This window comes from Sander lucioperca, chromosome 23, assembly GCF_008315115.2.
Source record: "Sander lucioperca isolate FBNREF2018 chromosome 23, SLUC_FBN_1.2, whole genome shotgun sequence".
NCBI classification, from domain to species: domain Eukaryota; kingdom Metazoa; phylum Chordata; class Actinopteri; order Perciformes; family Percidae; genus Sander; species Sander lucioperca.
The window spans coordinates 5,023,725-5,050,659 of NC_050195.1; the positions used below are offsets into that span (position 1 = coordinate 5,023,725).

At 42.4% G+C, this 26,935-nt stretch overlaps 2 protein-coding genes across 2 annotated transcripts in view; one reads left to right on the forward strand and one right to left on the reverse strand.

The window, feature by feature from the left end:
• The window catches only part of LOC116057839 (protein NLRC3-like), a 556,293-nt gene that overhangs the window by 281,687 nt on the left and 247,671 nt on the right, over window positions 1–26,935 (forward strand). The window lies entirely within an intron of this gene.
• The window catches only part of LOC116061931 (activin receptor type-2B-like), a 20,067-nt gene continuing 1,255 nt past the window's right edge, over window positions 8,124–26,935 (reverse strand). The window contains exons 2-11 of the mRNA XM_031316304.2: window positions 14,367–14,574; window positions 13,092–13,198; window positions 12,829–12,971; window positions 11,248–11,391; window positions 10,596–10,739; window positions 10,177–10,325; window positions 9,635–9,749; window positions 9,391–9,529; window positions 9,064–9,194; window positions 8,124–8,458 (exon numbers count right to left, since the gene is read on the reverse strand). Coding sequence (XP_031172164.1) covers window positions 8,249–8,458; window positions 9,064–9,194; window positions 9,391–9,529; window positions 9,635–9,749; window positions 10,177–10,325; window positions 10,596–10,739; window positions 11,248–11,391; window positions 12,829–12,971; window positions 13,092–13,198; window positions 14,367–14,574 — 1,490 coding nt within the window. The 3' untranslated portion in view covers window positions 8,124–8,248. The remainder of the gene's footprint in view (window positions 8,459–9,063; window positions 9,195–9,390; window positions 9,530–9,634; window positions 9,750–10,176; window positions 10,326–10,595; window positions 10,740–11,247; window positions 11,392–12,828; window positions 12,972–13,091; window positions 13,199–14,366; window positions 14,575–26,935) is intronic.

Genomic DNA, 26,935 nt, shown 5'->3' on the forward strand with positions numbered 1-26,935 from the left:
AGAAACATCTGCATCTGCCTCGGTTCATCTCGAGGGAGAAACTGCAGCGATTTGTTTGCTTGTGAAGATCAGACCTGCAAACGAAATCTACAGCGGTGATCCAGAATGAAAATCTACAGAATTTAGTGGACTGTATCTCTGTTTCGGTATGTGTTAACAATCTGACTTTTAATTTGTTTAAACTTTGCGCAGGGTAATGTATTAACTTGGAAAAAAGCTCTGTTATGAGTTTACTATCTCATTGATTCAGATATTTAGAAGAACAGAAATCCTAGAAAAACATTTTCGCTTGGGGGGCTTCCCCCCCCCCAAGTGAATGCATCACGCTCCTGTAAAAATCTGCTTGAAAATCTGCATAAAATTCCACAAAAGTCTGCAGATTTCATCTGGCACCAGTTTCAACCCCTTGACAACACGACTGGGAAACCCCCTGTGGCTCCTCTCGGCCAATGAAAACCCTGAATCAGATTTCAAATGTTCCCACTGGTAAGTTACCATTGGTGTAAACAAATTTATTTTATTTCTAACTGCTAACCCAGTCTGTGCTTTGTCGCCACTGAGAGTCTCCGGCCTCTTGAACTTTAAGAAAAGTGTATCGCTTTGTTTTGATTTGTTTTTGTAATTAAGTTAAGTTAAAGTTTTGTACGAAGGTAATTAAAGCTTCAGTCTACAACTTTCAGTAAAATGTTCATGTCTTTTCTTTCCTTAGAACTCAGATGACTTTATTTACTCAAGAATTAAAGTGGGGCCTTTAAAATTCTTAATGCACGTAACTAGTTACATGTTATGATCTTTACAGTATGTGTTGTCGTCTTCAGTTTGGAGTTAAAAAACTCAAAAAAGTCAGAATAAATAGAGGCCGGAAACTCTCCAGCAGCAGCCGCGGAGGAGGAGGAAGGTACACAGGTTTCTGTTGATAAAGATTACCATTTGTTAAACTGACGGTCATTTAATAAAGGCCCATGTTTTACTTAAACAACAAAGAGTTTTTTCAGATGTTCAGAAGAAATTCTCCTAACAGGCACTTGACTGGCCACGTCAAAGGAAGCATCACACAAACTAGAAGTGAAAACGAGCCTTTAAGCAGACTTTTAATTTGAAACGCTGTGAAAGCAGAGACGTGGGGAAACGCTGCTCGCTAAGTCCTCCCGTTCTCTTCGGCATCGAGACTGAACGACTCCACCTTCACATCGTGGTGACAGTCCTGAACACAGACTGGAGAAATAATGGACAAAACTGCATTCCTGCATTCTCTCTAACGTCCAGCAGGGGGAGACTCCACTGGCTCCAAAAAGAAGTCTCTTTCTATAAAAGTCTGAGAAAATGAGTCTACTTCTCACTTGATTTATTACCTCAGTGAACATTTTCATATTGAGTTTATGGTCTCAATCTCTAGTTTCAAGTCTTCTTCAATACAGCATGATGTTCATTTAGTAAATGATGGTCGATAACAGACGATAAAGCAGGGGAAGCTTTAGGACCTGTCCATCAGGACAGAGGATAAGCAATGCTAACCGAGTTTGTAGCAAGTTTTAAACACAAGTGGGAGCTTTTCCATCAGTGTTCAACACGTTTACTTCTATTACTGTAATGATCGCTTTCAATTCTATTTAATCAGTTTTATTGTCTGGTGTGCTTTGGCCTCAAATTGTTAAATAGTTTATTTTGTTTTTAAACAGTCTACAATCGGTTTGTTAGCAATCTGTATGTCAACTGTTTGCAAACAGTTTAATTAAAGCAACCCTAAAGAACTTTTCCTCTTCGGTCCCCCTACAGGTTGGAAGCGGAATTGTCCATTACCATTACCATTATTATTATTATTATTATGTCTCATTCGAACTACAGATCTGCTACCCGATCTGGCAAACTTGCACCAAAATAATGTACCTTAAAATAATGTTTCCATAATCGTTCAGTAGTTCATCAACTCGTAACAGGGTGAACAGCAGTTCTGCATTCGCTTTACAGCCCTCTATCGGCTATAACCACACTATGCAAGTTTGCCAGATCGGGTAGTGGATCTGTAGTTCGAATGAGACATAATGAGACATAACGACAACGGTAATGGACCATTTCACTTCCAACCTGTAGGGGGACCTAAGAGGAAAAGTTCTCTAGTGTTGCTTTAAAATAGTAGAACAGCAGAAACAGATTCTATATGTCCAGAGTGAAGCGTTGAAGATGAGCGGGAGGACTCAGACGACGACAGCGTTTCTTTTATGAAGTGGAAGCCCGGAAACTAACTTTCATCTGGCAGGAAACATCCTCATCTCTAGACTTGGAGTTGTCTCTTTTCACGCTCGTTCAGCTCGCTGTTTATGACGTTACTGAAATATCTTTAATATTCAGAGAGGTCGCTGTGCAAGTGTGACATGTTAGCCGACTCAATGCTAACTGTGAGTTCAAAGGGGGGGGGTGGGGGGGCTTTATTAGCACTTTAGCATTGTTAGCATTCAAGACATTGGTCCCACTTTTCAGCAGAGGTGGAAAGAGTAGAAAAATATTCTACTTGAGTAAAAGTACTATTACTTTAATGAACTTTGACTTAAGTTCAAGTAAAATTACTGGTATAAAAATCTAGTCAAGTGAAAGTAAAAAGTAGCTCACTTAAAATGTAATTAGACTAAAAGTTATGTAGTGGGGGGGGTATACTTGCTTATACTTATTTAATTAAATCACAGTCTTTAGAGTTTTGACAAAGGCACAAAGCCCCAAAAAAGTGAAAAAAAGCTTTTCCATTTGAGTTTGTTGACAGATACAAAACGTGGAGAGCTTTTTTAAATGTAGCGAAGTACAAAACTTCAAACAAAACATACTTAAGTAAAAGTTAAATTACAGACTATAAAAACTACTTTAAAAAGTAAAAGCACACAAAAGAAACTACTCAATTACAGCGTTACTTTCCACCTCTGGTGATCAGATACGGTAGATGCTAGATCAGATCTGCTATACGTGTCAACGTCAAAGGACATAATAACGCTAACCCATGGCCTTATTCTGCCTCTGATTGGCTAACCCTATCATTTATTATTACACATTGGTGAACCATTGGTTTAATGCATGATTAACAGTGTGGTTTTATTCTATGTTGTATTTTAAATTATCTATTGTCATAATATTTATGGTTATTTATTGTGTGGCACTTTTACTTTTTAAACACTTAAACCTCAGCACTTATTACAATTTTTTTCTGGTTAATGTTTTAAACCTTTTAGACTCTGATGGAAATGGCCGCGCGTTTCTCATCCCGACACCCGAACGATAACGCTTTCTCTGCATCGTCTCCGACTTCTGTCGCATTTCCCGCATGCTGTTTTCGGCTCGTGGGGCTTTAATGAGGTAATATGTTTCTGACAACACCTGGAAACACCTGGAAACACCTGGAAACACCTGGAAACACCTGGATCTGAATCAGTCTGTCAGTTCACTTTGTCCCGACATAAACGAGTCGAGTTTAAAATATACATTATGAATATTTTGATAAGAATTTAAATTTTTAAAGTTTTTCTCAGATTTGCGTCTTCCAGATTCAAACTTTTAGCTCATTTAAATCGATTTAAATCAAAATATTCTAAATGCATTTCGATACAAATATAGTCCAATGTGATATTTAGGGAAAAATTCACAGGAAGGGAAAACACAAAGTGAAGGAAGGAAGCTCCAGAGATGGAAGTCAAATAAACATATAATAATAATAATAAAGGGAAGTGGAGAAATAGTGAGAGAGGCAAGGAGCAGAGAAAAGAGGAATTATAAAACTGGAAGACGAGAGAGGAGAGAGGAGTGAGAAGTGAAAAGTCAACATGATAAGGATGTAGGAAAGATGTCAAGATGACGGAGAAAAGAGATGTCAAGAGATGAGACAACAAAAGGAAATGAGTAAGGAGTGAGGTTAGGTATGCTGCCTTCAAATGTGCTCGGGTTTACCGCGTTAACGAGAACGCCCCGTCTCGGGATGGGAAATCTTCTGACAGCTCCGAGTTTACGATCTGTGATGCGTTCACTGACGTTTTCAGAGGTTCCGTGTTTCGCTGGATGATACAGACCCAAAAGTTGTTTATACTTTACATCAGGGATGCACCAAATTCATGATTCGGATTTGGATTCGGCTGAATATTGGGCTTTTTGACAGGGTTAGGTTTCTGCCGAACCTTAGAATTTTTTTCCAACAAACCGAACCCTACGCATGCACTACGAGCGCTACGCTGGTCGATGTAATGACGGCGCCGTTAATTACGGGAAGGAAGTGCCCCTAGCACTCCCATTCAAAAGGCAATTTGACCGAAAATGAGAATACGGTCAATCTTAAAAGTGGCGTTTCCATCCTAAATATGCTTTTAAATGAACATTTGGCTAGGGTACATTCACAAAAAGACCCTAGGTTGCATTTTGGCGAAAGTTACGCTTTAATACTCCATTTCCCGTATTACATTACTCACTCGCTCACTTAATTTCTTAATCTCGATGAGTCTTTCGGCGAGCCTTTTACACGACTTCCTGCACTGTAACCACGAGCTGCCTTTGAAGGAGGACACAAAGGGAGAGGCAAGGAAAGGAGGGGAGGAAAGGAGATGAGAGTCAAAGAAAGCAGACAGAAGGAAAGGGGGAAGACAGAAACACGAAGAGGGAAAGTGGTGAGAGTCCAGCTCAGTCCAGGTGCTTTTATGATAATCGGCAGTTCAGTTCAGTCTAAAAAAAAAACAAATATTTACAAGCTGGAGGTTCGTGTCTCGCTGTAGCGTTTATCTTCAATCAGTTTGGCGATTTTAATGTAAAATAAAAACGATTAACCTCTCTAATCAAAGAATACAAACTTCACAATAAAATATGTGACTACAAGTCGTCAAAGCAAATAAAATATAGAAACAGAACTTTAAACACGTAGAAACGTCTTCTGAGGTATTTCTGGTGTATTGAGGTGATCTGTGGTTCATGAGCAGTATTGTTCTGATGGTTTTTGTATCACTTTCTCTCGGCTTTTTCTATCTTTTCCACTCGTTTATTATCAGTCAATGTATCTGTCTGTCTTTCGCCTCACAGACTCGGTACGAAGACAGAGAGTTCACATGTGTTCGATGCACCCGGAAGTCAAATTAACAATCAAAAGGAAAATACAGAAATATATTTCATCATCATCGTCAGCAGCAGTATCGTAGACATTCACCGTTACACGTATGGCATCACAGAGGGATCAACACACACGCGCACACACACACATACACACACACACACACACCATAAACACAGCTCTTTGTTTCCAGTTCTTATTGTGAATAATGAATAGGGATGCACCGAATCCAGGATTTGGCTTCTGATTGGGCTGAATATTGGGCTTTTTGACGGAGTTGGGTTTCTGATGAACCTTAGAATTTTTGTCCACCGAAGCAAACCCTACGCTTGCACTCCGCGTGCTACGCTGGTCGCCGTAATGACGGCGCCGTTGATTACAGGAAGGTGTTTACGTAGGTGGAGCGTTCAATGCAGTAGGCTGTGAGAAAGTGGAAATGGAACTGGTGAGCAGAAAAAGTGATGTTTGGCAGAACTTTCAGTCAAAAGAAGACCATTCAAGTCCAGCTACATGTTCAATTTACAATGCTGATTAGTCTGGTGGTGGCGAGGACCCTAAACTATACACAACATCACCGCTGTTACAACATCTGGTATGAAACATCTGGAAAAATACAAGTTGTGATGAAGGAATCTACAGACAGCAGCCAGAATGCAGCAACTTCAGGTACGGCAAAGTTTACTGTGTTAATGGACTGAGGATGGGAGGAGGATTCGGTTTCGGCAGAATCTCAACCAGTGGGTTCGGTATTCGGGCAAACCCCAAAAATCTGGATTCGGTGCATCCCTAATAATAACGCGTTTTACTGCTCCGAGGCGACAGACGGATGCCCCGGTTTTGGTCCCGGTTGAATAAGATAAAAACAAAAGAAAGAGAGAATAAGGGGGGGAGAGGGGACTGATGACCATTGACCTTAGCATCCATGAAGTTGTGTTTAACCTGAACATGTTGGTTTTTTTATACCGTACTGACCCAAATATAAGACGACCCCTACTTTTTTTTTTTTTTTTTTTTTTTTTTTTAGAAAGACTTTTTGAAGATTAAATCTTGTTTTTATAAAGAAAATTATTGGATAATATGACAGTAAAGACACTTTGAATAAACTATGGTATGGTTCGCTGCTGTTTAAGTTTAAGACGACTTTTTCACACGCATTTCTAAGAACAAAAGTCATCCTATATTTGGGTCAATACGGTATAACCACAGAGACGGTTTATTTTAGATCGGTGAGCCAAATTTAGAGGGATTAATGAATGTCGTGTTCTGCGTCGGAGCGCCAGGTTCCCGCAACGTTGGGAGGAAAGCCAAACTGACGAGGTCAAAGGTCAAAGCTCCTCCACGGAGCTCCGTGATGCCGCGGTCCATTTACCTCAGGACTCGGGAGTCGGAGCTGTCACACACGAGTTAAACAAGTCGGATAACCGTTATTTCACAGTGAGGTTTACTCTCTGCAGGTTAGCAGTTGTCAGCTGTTGATAACAATGCATTACGCTGGGTTTTGTGCGTGCAAACAGCGGGACAACATGTCCACAGACACATGTTGGACAGGACTGTGTGTACGACTGAGTTAGTTGGACGCAAATAGAGTTGTTTCAATACCAATGCCAGTATCCGAAAAGTCTCCGTTAGTGCCAAAAAGGCTAGTATCAGCATCAGTGAGTATGTGAGACTATGGAACTTAGCCTAACCTCTACTTTTCTACAGCTTTTACTGCTGTTGATGCACCGAGCAGCCGTGTTGGTTTCTGACGTCGGCTTGCTCGGGGTACTGTGAGGTTCTCCGACTTGCAGTTGACATTTCCGACTTCCGAGTTCATATGGAACGCACCGAAAGACACAACCAGACGGAGAACAGGAAACAATCTGCACAGAGACAGTTAGAAGACAGAAATCATACGTCACATCAGCTGACACACACACACACACACACACACACACACACACACACTCTCAGACCTGCATCTTGAGGTCTTGCACCTTTTTCAGGGGAACCTGTGTCCCCCTTTGTTTGGGTGTTTGGGCACCTTGCAAATGTACATATTCAGGACAGCCAATAGGCTTTGAGCACCCTCAGACAAGCTCCTCCCACCGGGGATTAGGCCCCGCCCCCCTCTCGGGCCGGGAGAACATGTGACCGGCAGTCGCATCACGGTGAATCCCTCCGACCCCTGCACACCTGGTTACCTGAGAAGTGTTACGTTTTTATTTCCGAGCCAACCAAAATGCTGTGGTTGTCCGCAGTCAGCCAATCAAATCTCTGCATGCAAGACGTTTAACTTCCTGGTTCCTGAAAAGCAAACCCGTCGCACTTCTCTCAATCTTCAGAGAGAGACAGAGAGAGAGAGAGGCGGCCTTCACGTTCAGAACAAACGGTCCAGTCTTTCTGGGTTCTGTTTTCCACCGTCTCTCCTTCTGACCTGACTTCCTGTTTCTTCCTGTCTTGTTTTTGGATACAACCCGTTGGATCCGAAGGTTTGTCGTGTGTGAGTAGTAGTGTGTGGTCGCAGGAAATAAAAAAGAAAACTAGTCCAAGAAAAGGTAGAACAACAAATGTTATACAGTCTGTATTTGTTGCGTTAACAGTCATCGCGTTTTGCAGCATTGTAGTAAAAAAAAACATCCCAACGGTCGGTTGATGGTAGAAGGTTGTTAGGTGACGCGGTTGCTAGGTTTCTAGGTAGGAAGATAAGTCCAGACCTGGAGGAAGTAGAAGAGGACAGCGGAGGGAAGAATGCACGAGGAAAACGTTTAAAAAAATCTTCCAGAGTGATGAAAGTCGTCGCTGAGGTAACCTGGAGATAGAAGAGCATTCACTGAGTCGGACCTGGATGCTTCAGAGTCGGGTTTCCTGTTTGTGTGTCTGTGTGCATCACAGAACACACACACACACACACACACATCTGGTTTAAAAAAAAACTAAAAAGACACAAATGAATCTGAGAGAAAAACGAGGACGTGTGCTGGTAATATCTGTCCAAACGGACAGAGAGAATCAAATAGCAGCTGCTTTCACGACCGGTTTTAAAATCCACTGAGAAAAGATGAAAAGTGTGTGTGTGTGTGTGTGTGTGTGTGTGTGTGTGTGTGTGTGTGTGTGTGTGTGTGTGTGTGTGTGGTAACATCAGGCCTCTAAAACAAGTTATTCAGTTATTTGTCGTTGTCTCGTCTCTCTTCGTGCTCCTCATGTATTGGTCTCTTTGGGCGCTATGTCCACGTTGGTTACCATGGGAACGGGTACGAGTAGGGCATGGTGGTCGGAGGAAGGCAGGCCGATGGTGCCGTTGTGGCGGCGAGCCTGAGCGATCCGCTCCTCCACGCAGCCGGCCGAGAGGCGAGCTTCGGCGTCGTGATCCCAGCACTCCTCCACCGTCTCACAGATCTGAGCCAGGCCCTGCACGAAACAAAATACATCTGTTCATTCTTTGTTTTCTGCGTTAGAAAGACGGAGGCAGGAGCACAGGAAAGGTAGTTACGTTGGACCACAAGGTCCCAACCTTGTGTGTGTGTGCGTGTGTGTTAGTGAAGATAACAGTTTCTCACTAGAAACTAGGAGACACCCCCCTGTGAGGAGAGAATAAAGTCACAGGGAAAACTCAGATCAGAGTTCATTTTCAGACGAGATCTTGGTGGACCAGCTCTGACTTAAAGTGTCTGTTGCTAGGGAAACTCAGATGCTGTTTGTGAACCCACAGTTGTGTTGTAACTCTTATGCTGGACTCAGTAAACTTTGCTTAACTGAACTCTTCGTCTCAGATTGATCCTTGTGTTCTGGTAAACTTAACTCCGATGTAAGAAGGCACGGGAATTAATAAATTGGAGTCAGATTTGACAGGCCTTTGGGCCTTATTTTAGACATTATTTCCTGTTCAGAAGTCAAATATATCTGTTCATTCTTTCTTTTCTGCGTTAGAAAGACAGAGGCAGGAGCACAGAATACATCAGTTCATACATCATCATACAGTTCTGTTTTCTGGAGACTAAAACAACATGACTCACGCTGTGTTTGAGCCAGAGCTCTTTGACGGCCGGTCTCAGCTTCTTGTGGACGACGACTTCCTGAAGATCCTCCAGAGACGGATGCTGACCCACCTCCTCCTCAAACGGCAGCATGTACTCATCCACCGGACCTAACACACACACAGACACAGACACACACAGACACACACACACACAGTTATTTTAACTTCTGTTTCCTGTAGGTTGCATTTTCTTTCTTCAAAGTTCAAATAAAGAGAGAGTTCTGTCTGTCTGTGTGTGTGTGTGTGTGTGTGTGTGTGTGTGTGTGTGTGTGTGTGTGTGTGTGTGTGTGTGTGTGTGTGTTACCATCGGCAGCCTTGCAGCGGGACACCAGCTCCCACAGCACCAGTCCCATGGCGTACATGTCGATTCGGAGGAAGGCATCTCGCTGGAAGTTGATGGCTCCCTCTAAAACCTCCGGAGCCATGTAACGCCTGGTGCCCACCTGCACACACACACACACACACACACACACACACACACACACACACAAACATTAGAACAATGCTCAGCGTGCCCCCAGCATCCGTCTGCAGGCGGAGCAGCTCACCTGTCCGTGCGTCTCTCCGGGCGGTTCCCCCGGCTCGAAGCGAACGGCGAGACCAAAGTCCCCGATCACCGCCGTGAGGTCCAAACGCAACATGACGTTCTTACTCTTAAAGTCCCTGAGACACAGAGAGAGAGAGAGAGAGAGAGAGAGAGAGAGAGAGAGAGAGAGAGAGAGAGAGAGAGAGAGAAAGAGGAACATTAAACCGGAGGGTTAAGAGGTTATAAAAGTAAACTAAAACTAAAGCAAAAATAAGCAGTGAAAAATATTTGTTGGAAGCTGAAACTAAATGATCAGATTGTGTGTTTGATATGATGACTTTATAATTTCTTCATTTCTGCACAAACTATTCATGATGTTTTTCTACCTTCCTAGAGGCCCTTAAACGCAGCAGGAACACCATCTTTACCTCGCCGTGATGAAATGAGACGTGTGTCAAAGCTTTGGTTAAAAAAAGTGTTCAGATATGTTGATAGAGAATGTGGGAGCCAATCAGAGACAGCGTAGGTGAAGATGTAACAGTGGAGTAAGTGTTGCAGGCAGACCTGTGGGCGATGGCCGGTTTGGGCCCCTCCCCCTTCAGGCGAGGAATGTCTTCGTGAAGGTAAGCCAGGCCGCACGCCATCGACTCGGCTACGTGGCACAGCTCGGTCCAGCTGACGATGTTTCCCTTCAGGAAGTCTGCCAGAGAGCCCTGCACACAGACACACACACACACACACACACACACACACACACACACACACACAAACACACACACACACACACACACACACACACATGCACCCATACACACACATGCACAAACACACATGCACACACACATGCACCCACACACACACATGCACACATACACACACACACACATACAAATGCAATTGTCAACAATATGTTAATTAAAGTAAAATAAAACCCCAAATGTTAAATGTAAATGTAGATCTAGGTGTAATAGAGTTCCCCTCACCCTCTGGTGGAACTGGGTGATGAGCCACAGTTCTGCGTCGTGGTGATTTCCTCGTTTCTCTGCAGCGATGAACTTCAGGATGTTTTCATGTCTCATCCCCGGAGTCATGAAGATGTCCGTCTCCGTCTGCCAAGACTCCTTATTCTGTCACAACCAACGGGAGAATACGAAAATCAAGAGACTCTAAAATCACTGAAAGAGGAAGAGGAGATGTGAAAAACTTTCTAGACATGAAAGCAACAGACGGAGTGACACTCAGCCATAGAGAGAGAAGAACCGTAGAGTTTAAAAAGAAATGTAGAAGAACCAGAGAGAGAGTAAGAGGAACTGGAGAGAGAGTAAGAGGAACCGGAGAGAGAGTAAGAAGAACCAGAGAGAGAGTAAGAGGAACCAGAGAGAAAGAAGAACCAGAGAGAGAGTAAGAAGAACCAAAGAGAGAGTAAGAAGAACCGGAGAGAGAGTAAGAGGAACCGGAGAGAGAGTAAGAGGAACCGGAGAGAGAGTAAGAAGAACCGGAGAGAGAGTAAGAAGAACCGGAGAGAGAGTAAGAGGAACCAGAGAAAGAGTAAGAAGAACCAGAGAGAGTAAGAAGAACCAGAGAGAAAGAAGAACCAGAGAGAGTAAGAAGAACCAGAGACAGAATAAGGAGAACCTGGAAGGGGAAGATCTTGACGGCCACGTGTTGGTTCATCATCTGAGCTTTCCAGACGCAGCCGAAGCGTCCGCTGGCCTTCACTTCCAACAGCTGCAGGGGCTGCAGACGGAGCAGAGGGGGGGAGGAGGGTGCTGCAGGGTCCTACACACACACACACACACACACACACACACAGAGAGACACAGAGAGACACAGAGAGACACACACACACACAGAGTTACAGATCACATTATATCAGAAAAAGACCCATCCATCACTCTGATTCTGCTGCAGGAAATAACAGCTGTTCCATCTGTGGGGTTTCCCTCGGTTTGGTGGGCGGGTTTAGGGGTACGCCCTCTAGAAAATGTTACTTTAAATTAAAAGTATTTTCACATCATTTTGATGAAATTGATTTATTTGAAACAGGGACAATGCACAAATTAGGGCTGCTCCCTCTTAGTCGATTAGTCGACTAATCGGTCGTTTTGGTCTTAGTCAACTAAGATTTCTTTAGTCGATTAGTCATGTTTTATGCTTTTTTCATGCTGAATGACTTATTTCCAAGAAACGTACGAGCACATCTCTGGTAAACGCAAGAATTAAAGTGGTGCTTTTGCATGACTCTTTGCGGACAAACTCAGATTTACAGATCTGTCAATTAAATTAACTAATCGATTAGTCGATACGATTGAATGAGTGTTAGTCGACTAAGAATTTCTTCAATCGAGCACAGCCCTAGCACAAATACACATTAAACTTGTAATACAAGAGAATATGTCTTGGGCCAGGTTATAGCAACAATTGCTAATTTCCACCTGTAGTCCCTGGTCCCACAAAACAAAACAAACAACTATAAAGACCCCTCGACTAACTAAAAGCTTGAATAGCAGAGTCTTCAATTGCTTTTTAAAAGATTCGACAGAATTCACACAACGTAGAGAGGGAGGCAAATCATTCCATGGCCTAGGAGCCACTGATCGGAAAGATCGGTCCCCTCTAGTTTTAAAATGAGTGCGGGGAACCACTAATAGCCTCTGACCTAATGACCTCAGGCTACGGCTGGGAGTATGAAGCTGAATCAAGTCCGAGATGTAGGGAGGAACTTGACCGTGCAGGGCTCTAAAAGTAAGGACCATTTAAATTGAATTCTATACAGGACTGGTGAAGTGAAGCTAAAACAGGTGTGATGTGTGCTCGTTTGTTAATGTGAGTTAAAAGCCTTGCAGCACTGGAGGCTGATCTAAAAAGCAACCCCCAATAATAATATGAACATTATTAGTTCCAACGCAGCCCACCAGAGGGCGCTGTGACTCCATGTTGTCTCTGTGTGTGAGTGGATAAATATATATTTATTATCTTTCATCTGCTCCAGAAACTGTTGTGAACATGAGGACACTTCCTCCCACAGAATAAAACAGAAAAAAGTCTAAATAACATTCTCAGCTCCCAGTGAAGGAAAATAACTAAGTACATTTACTCAGGCACTGTACTATAGTAGGCTACAGATTTGAGGTACCTGTACTTCTTTTGAGTCTTTTTTCTTTCTGCTTGTACTTTGCTTTTTGACTGCTTTAGTGTCTTCTAGATTTCGCTGACCTGGTTGATGTGGGCGTGTCCGTACGGAGGTTTCCGGTGGCGGTACATCCAGACGGCAGCGAGCAGCACCATAGTCATCATGGAGACGGGAAGCAGGCAGTACACCATGACGCTCAACACGCTGGGGGGCGGGGCTTTGATCACTGATACACACATACGTAAGCACGCACACACACACACACACACACACACACACACACGTTCATCAGGTAAAAACACAAACAAAATATTAGAAAAGATGGAGAAATGTGTGAGAGACTCACGCGGTCCGTTGGCGTCCGGCAGGTGTGTGAACCTCTCGTTGCAGAAGTTTCCCTCGCAGCAGCAGAAGAAGACCTGAGGACTGTCCTCCGTCGCCACGCACTCCTGTCTGAGAGACGGAGACACAAACTGTCCAATCAGATTTCTGAGACAGGGAAAAGATGAAGATAACACGAAAAAAAAAAAAAACGAAAAAAGTGCCAAAATGCCGAAAAGTAAACAAAATTATGACTAATGTTGGAGAGGCGACAAAAATGTGGAAAAAAGACCCAAAATGTCTAACGTTCAAAAACATGGTCATTTGCGGCGAAAATGTCTAAAAAGCGACAATACTTTTCTTAAAAAGCATCAAAAACGTCAAAAAATAAAACCCGACAAACGTGACGAAAAAGTGACAAAACGATGAAAAAAAGCGTCAAAAACATAAACAAAAAATGGTGGGCTCAGTCCAAAACCATCACACTTCCTGTTACACCTGATCCAGCCTGTTCTCATGAAGCATTAGTACATATATCTGAGTAAAGTAAAGCTGTGTAACTGGTATGTATTCTAGTATTTATTACTGTCAGCAGCACATTGTCTGCTGCTGTATCAGAGCATGAAGATCCTCGTAGGGGGGAGGTCGGGGGGGATGTTTGGCTCCTAAAACACTACTTTCACCCAGGAAACAGGTGATCATGTCCTGAAGAAGTTAAGGAGAAAACACAAGACTTTCACCAGGAAACAGGTGATCATGTCCTGAAGAAGTTAAGGAGAAAACACAAGACTTTCACCAGGAAACAGGTGTTCATGTCCCGGTAGTGTTTTAAAGTGCTCATATTATGCTCATTTTCAGGTTCATAATTGTATTTAGAGGTTGTATCAGAATAGGTTTACATGGTTTAATTTTCAGAAAACACCATATATTTGTTGTACTGCACATTGCTGCAGCTCCTCTTTTCACCCTGTGTGTTGAGCTCTCCGTTTTAGCTACATAGTGAGACATCGCACTTCTGTTCCATCTTTGTTGGGAGTCACACATGCTCAGTACCTAGGTAAGGACTACTAGCCAGTCAGAAGCAGAGTATGAGGGCGTGCCCTGACAGTACCTAGGTAAGGACTACTAGCCAGTCAGAAGCAGAGTTTGAGGGCGTGTCCTGACAGTACCTAGGTAAGGACTACTAGCCAGTCAGAAGCAGAGTATGAGGGCGTGCTACGCTAGCAGCTACAAATAATTGGGGCTGGGTTCTGCCCGCGGGCCTGGAGTTTGGCCCGTGTGTGTTTCTATGTGTTTGTACCGGTCGTAGCAGTTGAAGTCGTCCAGCCAGCAGCCTTTCTTCACCAGCTGGATGGAGCCTGAGCTGTTCCTCCACGAGGCGTAGCAGTGCGAGCGTTTGTCCGCCTCGCCCTCGCAGCGCTCCACGCCACTCTGATTGGTCCGCTCTGCCTCGTAGTTCACGTTGTAGTACAGACACTCCAGGGTGTCGGCGTCACCGTGGCTCAGCCCTGCAACACACGCACACACAAGCGCACACACACACATTTTAAGAATTTATTTAAGTCCACTTGAAGGGAACAATTTACAGGGACATAAATAGTATAGATGCAGTTAAATACATACAAAGTCATGGATCATTGGCATACAGCAGGTCTTCATAATATGAAGCATATTCCTCTCTTCTCATGGGTATAACTAACAGGGTCGTTGCCATATACACTCTGTATTTATTGATTATTCTTATCAACGTTTAATATGTTTGTTTGTATGTATGCAACTAATCACCAAGGCAAATTCCATGTAGTTCCACTACTGTGGCAATAAACTGCTTTCTGGGTTAGGGTTCGCACGCAGTGTGTATAGTAGGGGTGTGCAAAAAAAATCGATTCACATTTGAATCGTAATTCAAGCTCTACCGATTCAAAATCAATTCATAGAATTCCAAAAATCAATTCATATATTTTAATAAAAAAAATATTATTTTTTTAATTATTTTTTTTATTATTAGATTTTTTTAAATGTATGTCTACTGCAATCACATGGGAAAAGTAACTACATTTACATACTGTGAATCGTTTTTGAATCGAAAATCAATTCATAATATTCCAAAAATGGAGTCATATTTTTTAATTAAAATTTTTTTTAAAGAATTTTATTTTATTTTTTTATAATTTTATTTTTTAAATGTTATGTCTACTGCAATCACATGGGAAAGTAACTACATTTACATACCTTGAATCCTTTTTTTTTTTTTTTATATTGAGAATCGTTTTTGAATCGAATCGTGACATTTTCTGAATCGTGCACCCCTAGTGTATAGTGTATAGTAAGTAGCAATAAGTAAGGCTACATTCAGACTGCAGGCAAAAGTGGCCCAAATCAGATTTTTTTTGGGGTAAAGTGACCAGGTCAGACTCAGATCAGATGTAGACCACTTCCTATGTGGTCCTGAATCAGACCCAGGTCAGATTTTTTGCAATGCGGCCGCAGAGTGAACAACCAAGGTGGATTTCATGGGACTTTTACGTCAATCTACATCGACATTTGTCACAATTATGGTCCGGCAGGAGTTAGCCCGAGACACAGACAGTAACATTAAAAACTTGACTAGGCTGACAAAATGGAGACCAGTGATGGAGCAAGTCAATGGAGGGAGAGGGAGGTGTTAGACCTCATTAGTGTATTCTCATTAATGTTACGGCTGCCTTTACACAAACATTTAGAAATAAAAGCTAAAATGCTGACTTCTTCCATAACCCCCCTAACTTTAGAGCGACAGCGTGCTGCGTCTGATGTCATTGTTATTGGTCTTTTGATCATGCGGGTCAGTTCAAAACCACAAACAGTTCACACTGGAATCTGATAGAGGCCACATTTTAAAAGGTCACGTGAACAGACAACAAAAAATCAGATCTGAGCAAAAAATCTGAATTAAGAAGAGAGGAGAAGGATGAAAACGGAAATCAAGTGAAAACAGAAACAGGAATACAGCGTTTACTGTGACAGATGTTACAGCCAATCTGTGCATTAATTGTCGCTAGGCAACCGGAAATGTGGGAGCACACTCGCACACACACAAACAAAAACACACATACACATGAAGTCTGTAGAATCAGCCTGATGCATGATGGGAAGTCCACAGAGGAGTTTCTCATCAGTATTCTGGAGGTCGACTTCAGTCGCCATGGTGATCTGTGAGCTAAAGGGCCAGCTGTCTGTGTGTGTGTGTGTGTGTCTGTGTGTGTTTGTGACATGACATTTAGTCCGACTTCTTTTTCAATTAAAAAGTTGAGCAGCGAGTTACAGAAGAGAAGAACGAGCCGGCAGTTACACACACACACACACACACACACACACACACACACACACACACACACACAGTAATATTCAAAGGAAAAAATTGTGATATCTGAAGAAAGAACTGGTAACATTTGGAGGACTTGACATTCAGACAATTTTGAAGTCTTATTATTCTGACAGATTTGTCTTTAGAAGTGAGACGGTGTCACACGCTCCCAGTCTGCTAGAGGATGGGAGGCATAACTTAACGAGTATGATTATAATATAACTAATTCATTAAAACGTGTCCAGATGCAGATCAGCGCGTTCTCACGGCCTCCGACCCAGACACGTTCTCATATCGGACAGAGGTCACCATTCAGACACATAATCACATTTACGTGTGTGTGTGTGTGTGTATATATGTGTGTGTGTGTGTGTGTGTGTGTGTGTGTGTGTGTGTGTGTGTGTGTGTGTGTGTGTGTGTGTGTGTGTGTGTGTGTGTGTGTGTGTGTGTGTGTGTGTGTGCGTGTCTGACTTTATCATGCAAAATGAGCCCAAAGAAATTATTGAGAGGCTTTTGTGCGCTCCAGACATCAGGGTCAGAGGTCACACACACACATCTGGCCGACCAAGTCTATGTGCATGTGTGTGTGTGTGTGTGTGTGTGTGTGTGTGTGTGTGTGTGCATATATTACGGAGATCATAGGGCAACATATGAGATGCAAAGCCATGGGAACTCTTCACACTCACAGATCCATATCATTACTTTCCTTTGTTACTTTCCACATGCAAAAGGTAGTTTAGGTCTCTCTTTCTCACACGGAAAATGTTTTTTGTTTCTCCCTCCCAAACAATATTTTCACTCGACTAACACTAGTATGATTTTGTCGGCTAATCGATTAAATTTATTGCCAAGTCAGTAGCACTTAGGAGGAGTTTGCCTTGTGTTGTTGGTGCATTCATAAACATATTGAACATTAATATGAAATAAATACAGAAACAACTAACACATACATATAACTGTTTAACATTAAGAAAAAGGCTGTATGAATTAGTGCAGGATGTGCACACACGTTAAGAGATGTGCAAAAGTTCATAGTTTATAGTTCATAACTGTCTCTACACCTCCGGTGTGAATTAACTCGTCAAAGTTCAGTCAAGTTGAACAGATTCCTCTGAAATAAACAGATTTATTTCTGCTGTGACCGCCGGGCTTTCACACTCGCAGCCAACATCCAGCTGGAGCCCAAAACAGCTTCCACTCCACACACACACACACACACACACACACACACACACACACACTCTATTTATAGCCTCTCACACACAGCCTCGAACCTTTCTCTGTGAGCGATAAGAAGAGACACACACACACACACAGGAGGAGGAGAAAGAAAGAGTACTAGAGATCGTCATTATCCAACCAACGCGCGCACGCACACACACACACACACACACACACACACACACCATCACTGCCTCTATCTCTGCCACTAGAAAGTTTTAAAACACCAAACACGAGCTCTGAACTGTTTCCTCAGTCCCTCCGTCTCTTTTTTTCTCTGGGAAATCAAGATGCCTTCAAGTGCATTTAAACTATAATAACCTTGGTCTGAAGCTTATTTTCTGTAAAGAGTTGAATAGCCTCTTGAGAAAAGTCTCCGGCCTTCTCTCTGGTTCCCTGAACGCCTCTTGCACGCCGCTCTTAGTGTAGCGTTCATCCTTCGATCTGTATAGATCTCTGTGCTTGTGCTTTTTGCAGATTTGTTCGTTCAACCAGCAGCCATCTGTTAGCCTGTTCCCATGGGAACAGTCAACACGGTTTGCACATACGCTCGCTGCGCTGTCATGCAATCTGAACATCTGTATCTCTGCAAACAGCTGCAGCTGTGGGAATCCGTCAGCAGCCGTCACTTCCTGTTTCAGCCGTGAAACCTCGGCAAAGACAACAAGAACCTCAATCTAACAGCTGACCTAAAGAAAAGCTCAGTATAACTGCAATCGTGTGTGTGTGTGTGTGTGTGTGTGTGTGTGTGTCTGTGGGTGCGGGCATGCGTGTGTCTGCGTGCGTGTGTGTCTGTGTGCATGTCTGTGTACGTGTGTGTGTGTGTGTGTGTATGTATTTGTGTGTGTGTGATGTCTGTAAGCTACTGGGACCTTGAATTTCCCCTTGGGGATCCATAAAGTAAGTAAGTAACTGTCTGTCTGTCTGTCTGTCTGTCTGTCAAACCTCCAGCACTGGTCCAAACCCTCCCCGGCTGCAGCATTAGGAGAGTTTTGTTGTTGTCCAGACAACATCTGCCCCATCATCTGTGTGAGAACAGACGGGACCGCCCCCCGCCCCCCCTTGAGGGAGAGAGGAAACAGATGAGTGGAGGAAGAGGAGGAGGGCGTCTGGGCCCCGGGGAGCCGTCACTTTGTCAATGAACCCCTCCTCCCCCCAATCTGTCACAGCGAGGCAGCAAACTTTACAGCCGAGCAAACACAATGCAGGCCGACACTCGACCCTCTGAACCAGGACCAGGGTCTGAGTGGAGGGGGACACGTCCCTACGCTGAGTGGGTTTCTGGGTTTTTAAACTCCCATTTTCACTCAGATACCACCCTCAGCTAATGAACTTGCCAGATAGACAAGGACCCCCTCAACACACACACACACACACACCTCATATTTTCACACCCCTCTCCCCAATACATGTACATTAATCAAGCACTGTACGAATGTTAAAGTTACACCAAAAAAGAACATCTAAAAAGTGACAACTTCAAAAATGCCACAAAAGGCGATATAATTAAGTACATTTACTCCAGTACTGTACTTAAGGGCAAATGTTGAGGTACTTGTGCTTGTGTGTGTGTGTGTCTCTGTGTGAGTCTCTCTGTATCTGTGTGTGTGTGTGTGTGTGTGTGTGTGTGTGTGTGTGTGTGTGTGTTATAGAGAGAGAGTTACGATGACGATCCTGGCTATAAAATTAGTTTTATATCGATTGCTCGCTGCTCAGCCGGTCTGATTTATTAAAAGTCTCTCTGAACATTCAAGCTGCACCGAGACGATTCAGTCTCTGCCTTCAAATAAACAAAATACACAATCACCAATAATCTGTAGTCACTCATGATCATTGGGTCTGGGGTCTGGAGTTCTCCTACTATCTAGAGATGTCCCGTGACATGTCTGCATGGATTGAGAAAAGAGACAAAAACATCAAAAGGCAACAAATGTCAGAAAAAGCGACAAAAGCTTTTGTAAACAGCGTCAAAAGACTTTGAAAAAAAACTAAAAAGGGCAGAAAAAACGTTGAAAAAAGTGTCCAAATATGTATGATATTAAATATGTGCAAGTAGCATAATAGTGCAATAATGTAGTGTGGATTGTTGTTCAGTTTTATGGATTGTGGCAGGAAAGATTATCCTGTAGCGGTTATACTTTATACTTTATAAACAGACCAAACAGAAGTGCACAGTTGACAGGAAGACAAAACAAGGAACGATGGTGGGCAGCTCGATGCTAGCGGCTAACATACAGCACGCAGTAACAGTCCGCCCATGCAATTGACTGTTTACACCACACACCCCCTCCGATTAGATTATTGATTAAATTATTACTCTTCTTAAACTTCCTCAAGCCTTTTAGACTCTGTTGCTCCCCTGAGGACGAAACCCACTAAAGCCCTTTCGGAGCCTTGGCTAAGGGACTATACCCGTGCTCTCACACCAACATGTCGGAAAGCTGAGAGAAGGTGGAAAAAGGACAAACTCAAAGTGTCATATGAAATTCTACAGCACAGTCTGTCTGATCAGCAGAGAGCTGTAAAATCTGCTAAAAATGAGTACATTTCAGCTCTTCAATGCTACACAGAAGGGGAGGGGGGCGATTGACTTAAGTCTTTAAGTCTGCTCTGCACACTGCCCTTTGTACCATGCCTTCATCTTGCCTTTATACATACACGTAAACTACCCTGGACTGGACTGATTGGACTGTTTGACTCCCTTACTGGCTATATTAGCCACCTGCCCATTTTGCTAGCTTGCCTGTATGGTCAATACACCACGCTGTCCTTTGTCTGTATGGACAGTTTTCAACTTTAACTTTAACTCTTCTTCAAGTCTTTTACTAGTGTATGTAGAGTTAAGTAATGATTATTCTATTTTTGATATATTGTGTTGCCTGCTGTACTTGAATAGATATAGAATTTGCACTGACACTCTCTTGCACTGTGATACCATTGCACCTTTCTGCATTTTTTTTTCTCCACACCGCTCCTTTAAACATGCCACAACCTAACTTTACTGTAAGATCACACTATTGATATCTTTCTTTGTATGTTTGTAGTATGTATGTGTGCGTGGATGTCATATGTCATATGTCAGTGTGCCTATGTTTATGTATGTTGTGTATAAGCTATTGGACACCTTAATTTCCTTCGGGATAAATAAAGTATATCTCTATCTCTATCTATTTCCAACCTGGTTTCTCTTTAACACTCTTATAAACCCCTGTGACTCTGTCCCTATCGTTCCTACATCTGACCTCTGTGATTCCTTTCTTAAATTCTTTGTTGTGATTCCTTTCTTAAATTCTTGGTTGAAAAAATGTCTGTCCTTCGATCTTCTGTGACCACATCCTTTGACCATGGCCCCTCTGTTCCATCGATGTGCCTTGCGGTCCTGGAGAAGTTTGAGCCCATTTCAAACCACCTCCCTATCTGAGGTGGTCCACCATCTGCGGCCCACAAATTGTCCCTCAGACAGCATTCCCGCTCGTCTACTCAAGGAAGTCTTTGACACTGTTAGACCATGTGTTCTAGGGGTGCACGACTCAGAAAATGTCACGATTCGATTTCGATATTGATTTTTAGGCTCAAGATTCGAAATTCCAGAAATTCAAAATCAATTTTCGATTCAGAATCGATTATTGATTAAAAAAACGATTCACAGTATGTAAATGTAGTTACTTTTCCCATGTGATTGCAGTAGACATACAATAAAAAAAAATTTTTTTTGGAATTCTATGAATCCATTTTGAATCAGTAGAGCTTGAATCGCGATTCGAATGTCGATCAATTTTTTGCACATACCCTATGTTTTATCAATGATAAATACCTGTCTTGTCTCTGGTAATGTTCCAGCTGGTTTTAAACATGCTGTTGTGCAGCCCTTGTTAAAGTCTAACTTCAGGTCCATCTTGAAACTGCCGTTCCTCTCTTAAGTCCTAGAGAAAGTAGTTCTGACCCAGCTGCAAACATTTTTAGCTCGTCGTAATATTTATGAAAAGTTTCATTCTGGTTTTAAACCCCGTCATAGCACTGAAACCGCCCTGTTAAGAGTTTTTAATGATCTAATCTTAAAATAAATTGACATTGAAGGGTTAAAGTGGAATATTTTTGTTCTCTTTTCACCTCTGAAACTGATAAAGTCTCTCTCTCTCTCTGCTGCAGTGTGAACACACAGACTGCATTCCACAAACTTCTGAAACCAGAAGGGATCCGACACGCTTCCCTGAGGAACTCCGTCACGCTACAGCTGAACAGAAACAAGTACACTCGTAACGCATTCTTATGAACCGGTTCGTACAACATCAAACGGAAATTTGCATGATATCCTACAAAACTAGGTGACCTACAGCCCAACTCATTCAAAGCAACGGTCAGGTTAGCCTACACACACACACACACACACACACACACACAGTACGTTTAACTGACATGCGGCACAAGAACGTGACAGTCCTCGCTAGGGCTGCACATCATCACAATATGAACCGGTGCAATAAACGCATCGCAAAAGACACTCAGAGATTCTTTTGCGTTCGCTGAAAGAAAATATATCAGCAGAAAACTTCACTTTAAAATGTAACTGTCGTTCCTGTTTTTAGTGCTGCCTTTTATTTCAATTCAATGTTCAATTTGTACGATAAAAGAAAGTTAGAAATTATTTCCTTTCATTTCTTTTAAATTCAACAAGCAGTTTGTTGTATTTTAGCAGAATACTGAAAGCAGCAGAACTGAAAACACTTTATTATCTGTCTAAGTAATATTATGATGAGGATATGCTAAAAACGTAGATGCAGCAGTGGAGATGTAACCTCAGCACAATTAAAACATCCACATTTTCAACAACTGACCTAAAGGCCTATAAAGAAGTGTGTGTGTGTGTGTGTGTGTGTGTGTGTGTGTGTGTGTGTGTGTGTGTGTGTGTGTGTGTGTGTGTGCGTGCGTGTGTATGCGTTCAATTTGTTAAATAAAAGAAAGTTAGAAATGATTTCCTTTCGTTTGTTTTAAATCCAACAAGCAGTTTGTTGTATTTTAGCAGAAACACTTTGTCTGTTTAGTAATATTATGACATTATCATGGAGCCCTGGTCCTTGCTGTTCGGCCTGCAGCGTCCCAAACACACGGTTTATTCTCCTACATGTGATCGTCTTCTTTCCTTCACAGCAGAACACACAGAGAGAGCTGCAGGCCTCTCCCAGGGCCGTTATTGATCGCTGAGAAACCAGGTCAGCTGAGCTGCAGCCATTAATCACAGAGAGTTACTGTAAACACACACAGACACAAACATGAACCTGGCTGATGCTCAACGCTAACTTCATGTTCAACACTAACTTCTTGTTCAACCCTAACTTCAGTAGTAGGTCTGTGTTTAAAGGCAGCGAAAAAAGCATCAAAAAGGCTTCAAAAAGCCTTCAAAAAAGGGTTCAAAAAGGCTTCAAAAAAGGGTTCAAAAAAAACATGACCAGTCTGGGTGTCTGAATGTGGGATTCTGGGAAGATTTCGGATCACTTCTCAAGTGATAACAAATAAATTCAGTTTCAGTTAAGGCATAGGTTTTTACTTAACTATTTTACTCCTTCTAGACTCCACAGGGCGGTGGGCGTTTTTTGTCGTGTTTTTTTTCGACATTGATACTTTTTTTTTAATGTTTTTTGTTGAAAAAAATTATTATATAAATTATTTTTTTTTTACATTTTTTTGAGTTTTTTTTCCCGAAGTTTGACATTTGTTTTCAATATTTTTTAAATATTTGTTTACGTTATTCCTCAGAAAAAAAATAAAATAAAATTGTATAGGGGCCTGTAAAAATTGACTTTGTTTCTGTCGTTTTTTTTTCGATATTTCTGTTGCTTTTTTAAGAAGGAACATTCAACGTCATTTTTGCCCAAGTTTGCTGCGAAGCGTTCCTGCCAACGTTTGCATTCAGAAGCTGCTGATGCAGGTGGATAAATCCATCGCCCCCCTGCAGCTGTCTCCCCCCCGGCTCTGCTCCTCCCCCAGTACCTCCCCTCTCCTCCCCCTCTGACCCCGTGTCATCAATCTTAGGGGAGACGAGCGGAGAAAAGAAAACAGGCGCTGGACCTTTAAATCTTGCCCCGTAGCCACGGGCAACCCATCCCCCATCATGCACCCTGCTCACCCTCTCCTCTGCAGGGAGTCGGGCAGCGTTCAACAACAGAAACACTTTCAGACTCACGGCCTACACGAAGAGTCCGACACAAAGGAGACTAAATATATCTTCAGACGTATCAACACGTCTGAAAGGAACCAATCAGAGAGCTTCCACACCAATTAATCCATTATCAAAGTCGTTAGGAATTCATTTAACAGCTGACAACTTCTGTGATTACAGCATTTGTTAAAAAGCTAGAAGGGGTTTTAGAAAAGGTCCAAAAGCGCCTGAAAGAAGCCCCAAAAAATGGAGAAAAGATAATAAAAAAAAAGGGACAAAAAACTCTAAAGGCCGCCAAAACAATTAAAAAAGTGACTAAAAAGTTGTAAAAAAAGAGAAAATTGTCAGAAAAAAAACCAAAACACATCTATTAATCATTTAGAGTCATTTTTTTTATTATAAAACAGGTAAAACTTGTGTGATGTCAGTTTGTTAAAACACACAGATCACTTTGGTCTTGTCAATGGAACCATTTGGCAACTTTTTAAAAGTAAACTTTCCGTTCAGAATCTTCTTGGCATCCATTTCGGTGACCCGTCTCAACTCCACCCCTCAAAGAATCAGAATCAATAAGAACCGGAATCGAAAGGAAGAATCGGAATTGGAATCAGAGTTGTTAAAATCCAAACGATGCCCAACCCTACACATCCACACAATATGTTTCGATGGTCTTTTGAGGACTAGGCAGACCTTCCTCCGCAGCACCGTGGAGGAAGGTCTGGACACGCGAAACTAGTGATGAACAGACTTATAATAAGTTTGAATTCATATTCACCCACTTCTCTACACATTACATACTTATCATTCCAATATGCATCTTGCACATTACTTTGCACTATTACTTTTTGCACTTTACATCCCACTCCATGTGTACTTGTCTTGATATTATGTCTTATTTGTATTTTTGTATATCATGTTGATATGTGCCTATATGTATATTGTTGTCTCTATTGTACAGTATGTGTCTATATTACTATCTGTCTAGGTCCTTCATTCCAGCAGCAGTCAGACTCTTTAATGCAACATCATAATGTAGCACTGCTAGCTGTTTCTGCAATATGAGCCATCACTGGACAATATTCTGCACTATGCATATTTATTTATTTATCACTCTTTGTTACCTCCAACTGTGCAATATGTCATTTCTACTCATCTGTATATCTGTGTTTATATACTGTTCGGTGTGTTCCGTGCCGTCGTCCGTCCGAGGGGCCGTCGGCCTTCATTTTGGCTGATTTGACATGTATAATCGGCGGGGCGGGCACTGCAGGCAGTCAGACTCAATGAGCCATCTGATTGGTGGAGAGCTAACCAGGAAACGGGGAGCAGGATGAGCGTGACTAGAGTCTCTCAAAATCTGAGGAAAATCTTTTAAACTGACCTTTGTTGATCTGAAATGAAGACAGATTCAACAACTGCACGGCCTATTTCTCTCTTCAAATGTTTTCAGAAACACGTTTCGGTGAACTATTTTAGGACAATATGAGATCATATTCTGAACGAGCCGCCATGACAGTCTGGCTGTGAATTTCTGGAGAAACCAGACCCACGTGACGCATTCATCCAATCAGCTGCCGGTTTTCATTTTTGGGCGACAATACAGATTAGCGCGTATAACGTCTGGTCTCTTCGGTGTGTTCTGAGGAACTGTTTTGACCAACTCGGGGAGACTGATCAGTCCGACTGGCTTTACTGCCGACGGTCGGCCGTTGGCTCTGTGTGTCTGGGCCGTTACATGCACCCAAGTCTTCTGTTCTTGAGCTGAATATGTAAATGAGGCATAATGTGATGCTACAGACACAAACAGTCAGAGTGGAGTGGAGACATGTTCTGGAGGAGAAATTATCAGAAAGATGATGGTTCTGTCTGCAGTGTTCGGCTGTAACCCTTGAGTTGTCCTCCCGGGTCTTTTAGACCCTGTTTTTACATTTATGTTGCTTTTTCCCCATGTTATATATAAACGTTTTGGGCAATTTTTTTCCATTAACACTAGTATATTCACCACTAGACCTTCTTATTTGCTCTAGTTTTACACTTATTTTTTAGAATTCATGGTCAATAAACCTAATTTATATGAAATCTTCTAATTTTGGTGTAAGAAAAAAGCAGATATTATGAATGATTTTGACTAATGGTTAAGATCAGATGAATGAAGGTAATGGATAATCACAGATATGTCAAAGTTTAGTCAGGATAATGCTATAAAAGTAAATACAACACCCAAAATTCTATGAAAATAAGAGATCTGATCCTTCATTTCCTTTGTGAAGAGCGTTATTTCGGAGGAATTTGGTTGAAAGAAAACCAAATTTATGATATAGAAACTTAAAAAACATGACAGGACAACATGAGGGTTAACATGTCTGGACATATTTCACTAAAATTACAGAAAAGTGAATGGAGTTTGGTGTTTCTGTCTGTGGTGTTTGTTTGAGAGGACAGCTGTGTGTGTGCGCGGAGTATTTTTTCCAACGCGCACGCGCACACGCCTCCTCTCCTTCACTACAGACCACATGACCGAGCTGCTTCATTCATCCACCCCAAACTGTAGTAAAAACGTGCGTGCACGGCGCCGGGGAGCGCGTGCAGAAGAAAAAGAGGAGGGAGGAGAATAAATAAAGATGAATGTGTGATTTCTGACTGAGTGGTGCTCGAGCTCTGCTGATCAGTTATCGATCCGCCTGCATGCCTGAGCAGACAATGGCAGCGCGCGCGCACATGCACGCGCATGCATTCACGCAGCCAAAACACAACAGAGTGGACCCATGCAGGCTGCACTCAAGTGATTCCTGCACACCAAAAAAACAGGAGATTCACTCATTCATTCATTCACTCATTCAGTCACTGTCCTCAGATGTCTCCAGCATCATCTCACACGCAGCCGCGCACGTGATTTACAGCGAGGTGTTCATGCACATTTCGGTGCAAAATGAGGACACGTTCAAGAATCCTCAGCCCACCTTTAATGACACACACACACACACACACACACACACACACACACACACACACACACACACACACACACACACACACACCAGAGCGAGATGATAAATGCACCCAGACCTAGGTTGAGATTATTATATTAATATAGGCCTATATTATCAGGGTCACACGGAATCTGTGGACGCATATTTTAAGCAAA